The sequence below is a fragment of the Phytophthora parasitica genome, assembly GCF_000247585.1.
Source record: "Phytophthora parasitica INRA-310 unplaced genomic scaffold supercont2.5, whole genome shotgun sequence".
NCBI lineage: Eukaryota > Oomycota > Peronosporomycetes > Peronosporales > Peronosporaceae > Phytophthora > Phytophthora nicotianae.
In genome coordinates, this window is record NW_008648991.1 from 1,745,404 (window position 1) to 1,748,248 (window position 2,845).

At 48.7% G+C, this 2,845-nt stretch overlaps 2 protein-coding genes across 2 annotated transcripts in view; one reads left to right on the forward strand and one right to left on the reverse strand.

The window, feature by feature from the left end:
* Positions 1-1,099: 1,099 nt before the first annotated feature.
* PPTG_04872 (hypothetical protein) lies at positions 1,100-1,552 on the reverse strand (the record flags this gene model as incomplete). Its single annotated transcript, XM_008897208.1, has 1 exon — positions 1,100-1,552. One exon carries the CDS (start codon positions 1,550-1,552, stop codon positions 1,100-1,102), a length of 453 nt encoding a protein of 150 aa, XP_008895456.1.
* A 1,108-nt stretch (positions 1,553-2,660) lies between these two features.
* PPTG_21480 (hypothetical protein) overlaps positions 2,661-2,845 on the forward strand; it is a gene marked incomplete at both ends in the record, with an annotated part of 866 nt that continues 681 nt past the window's right edge. Inside the window, one exon of the mRNA XM_008897491.1 lies at positions 2,661-2,816. Coding sequence (XP_008895739.1) covers positions 2,661-2,816 — 156 coding nt within the window. The remainder of the gene's footprint in view (positions 2,817-2,845) is intronic.

Below are 2,845 nucleotides of genomic sequence, written 5' to 3' on the forward strand. Positions count from 1 at the left end.
GGTACCAGCACCAATTGCTCTAGCTTCCAGTTCGCCTACGATATCCTTTACGGTTGCAACTCGGGTAGATTCAATTTCGGATAACGCATTCACCAAGCTCTGCTTTAGTCATTTCATCTCACACAATAGTGATACGTGCGGGGGTATTCCGGTTGGGCGAATTCGAGATTGTTCGCTTCCATCGCCAGTTTTTACTCAGCAATTGATGTTGCAAGTCTGTGTCTTGGAACAGTGGAGTCTCAAATAGTTGGTGTTCACGTGACAATGTTGCCTTCAGATATGTATAGTGATAGACAAATGAGGCTAAGCAATACTCCGCTACAAATTCCAACCTCTCTGGAATACCAGGAAACATCAGTTTAACTCCAGTTTTCACGCATTCCTCGTGATCCTCAAAGTGTGGAGCCAAAATAGAAAACTGTGAACTCTCCGTAGGTAGACCAGCAACAGTGCGGCCGACGTGCATATCGCCAGCTGCCTCGTATCGAAGATATGTATTCTGGACACCTCCTAAGGACCCACCTGCTCGCAAATGTACTACTGTCGATGATGGACACGCAGTCGATCCAGACGAGCAGAACGTAGCCGCACCTTTTCGCACATAATGAGTACCTAGCTGCCGTATCTTTAAGTCCCTGGCGGCTCAGCTCAGCGGCGATATCTTGCTGTGTCAGAATTCGTTGCAGCGACTTCCGAAACCGCTCGTATTGGTTGTTACCGGGAAATAGTAAGTCTGTTCCTTAAAAATCATTACATGCCCAAAAGATCCCTAAAGCTAGAATTGGGCAAATTTCAGGTCGCAAAGGGTTAGCATATATGTGACGCGGGTCACGAGGGCGATCACCACCTTGGTCATTCTTCATATGAGCAAAATAGATCTGCAATGCGTCGCCACGCCATTCCATATGAGAGTGTCGAATGTCAAATGTATTAGACGAACGACACATCAAATTCCACGCAATCACCATGTATGTGTGCGAGAAAGTCATCTCCTTCGCCGGGTGAGCAAGCATCTTTTGGCAGAGAAGCGTGTACAAATCAAACATCAGTGGATCTTTGCCTGTCTTGACGTCACCAATTCCGTTCCCCACGTCTTTAGCTAGCTTTTTTTTAGTCCTTTGAAGTGGTTCGCCAGCTCCGACTCCAGCGTTTTAGCCATAGTAAATCCAAAATCCCGGTATAGATTGAACAATGCTGTCCTATGTGTATTGAGGGCTGAGTAGCTCAGAGGTCCACCATCTCTGCGTTTTAGTGTCACCAACCAAGTGACAAAATCTTGTGCCTGGAGTTTATCGAAGTCCACCGGTGGTATAGTGCGATCTTGGGCAAGCTTCTGCTTCACATGAGCGCAAAGTTGCTGTTCTGTATAGTCTTCCACGTGGCCGATCGTATCGATGAACCCACCTGACACGTAGGACTGTCTGTTGAACGCAGCCCACGCAAGGAATCGACTGTAGGAGTTCAAGTATGTAGTTCGTGAGCGGGGATTCACAGTGTTCTCGCGAATTTCACGGACTTCGCTCCGTAGCTTGACCCAATCATAGCCCTCCATTCTAGTTGTACACTTGTCTGACGTTTGAGGGGAGAATCGCACTTTGCGTTGTGAGCCTCACATTCAGATAGGAAAAGGAAAATCGCTTTTTCAGAAAATGTCAGACAGAATGTCCGACGCGTACCAATCAGATGGGTACGATGTCCGACAGATTCTGGGGGACGACAAAATTCAGATTTCTTGATTCAAACCCAATCCATTTAATTAAAGCAATCCATTGAAAGCAGAAACGTACATTAATCATACATTCACTAAAGTACCACAAAACGCAGACTACCAAACGAAGGACTTCTTTGGGATGGTTGCCTGGAGTTAAATGGCAATATAGTGATATGTAACCGCAGAGCAGTGCTTGGTATGTGTGGGTTTCCTCTCGGCAGAAGTTCTGTCATGCGGTTCATTCTGCCCAAACAGCAGCGCATGCAGATGGGACACCATCTGCACAACTGACTTTACCGAAAAGGAGCAATCGGAGAGTGATCTTTTCAGAATGCGCTGACCGATCACAAGCTCGGCAGCGGACAACACGTTTTCCAATTGGTGCATATATTCGGTGTCCGTAGTGGTGTCCGCTTTCGTTTCGTTTTCGATGTTTTCTGAAGCAGACCGCTGCAATTCACTCCGGAAACACGGTTACATCGCCTGGTTTAACACAGCTTTGCGGTCAACGGTTGTAGCGAACATGGCGTTGCAAGTACGTCGCAAGTACATGTGTATAGTATGTGGCCCCGCAAGTTACGAGTCACACATGCGGGCGTCGAAGCAGCCCCATCTCCTAGATCATCTCGTCTTCAGCTCTTCCGGACAATCTGTTTGGGAGCAGCTGGACGCGTCGGCTCGAAGGGCGAAAATGTGGATAACGAATCAGGCGATCTCTGATTAGGCTAACACAAATTGCGGCGCTGTAATTGGTCCGCGAGAAAACGGCAACACGCCATTGGTTACAACCTCGCCAACAGAATGATGGTCTCCAGTCACTGCCTCGGCAACTCACCATTGGTGCAAGACGTGGGGGCCAGACCGACACACATTGCATCCGACACCACAGTCTCTCACTCCTCAGTTTTCCATCCTCTGCCCAAGCAGCTTGCTCGACTTATAATCAGACATGGCACCAAACCAGGCTACCGACGCTCTTGCCGAATGTACTGCGACCGCTAGTGCGCGCCGTCGCATTCTCGTGACGGGTGCAGCAGGATTCATCGGATTCCACACCGCCAAGACCCTGCTGGCGCGCGGAGACGACGTCGTTATTGTGGACGAGGTAAACGACTACTACGACGTCAAGCTCAA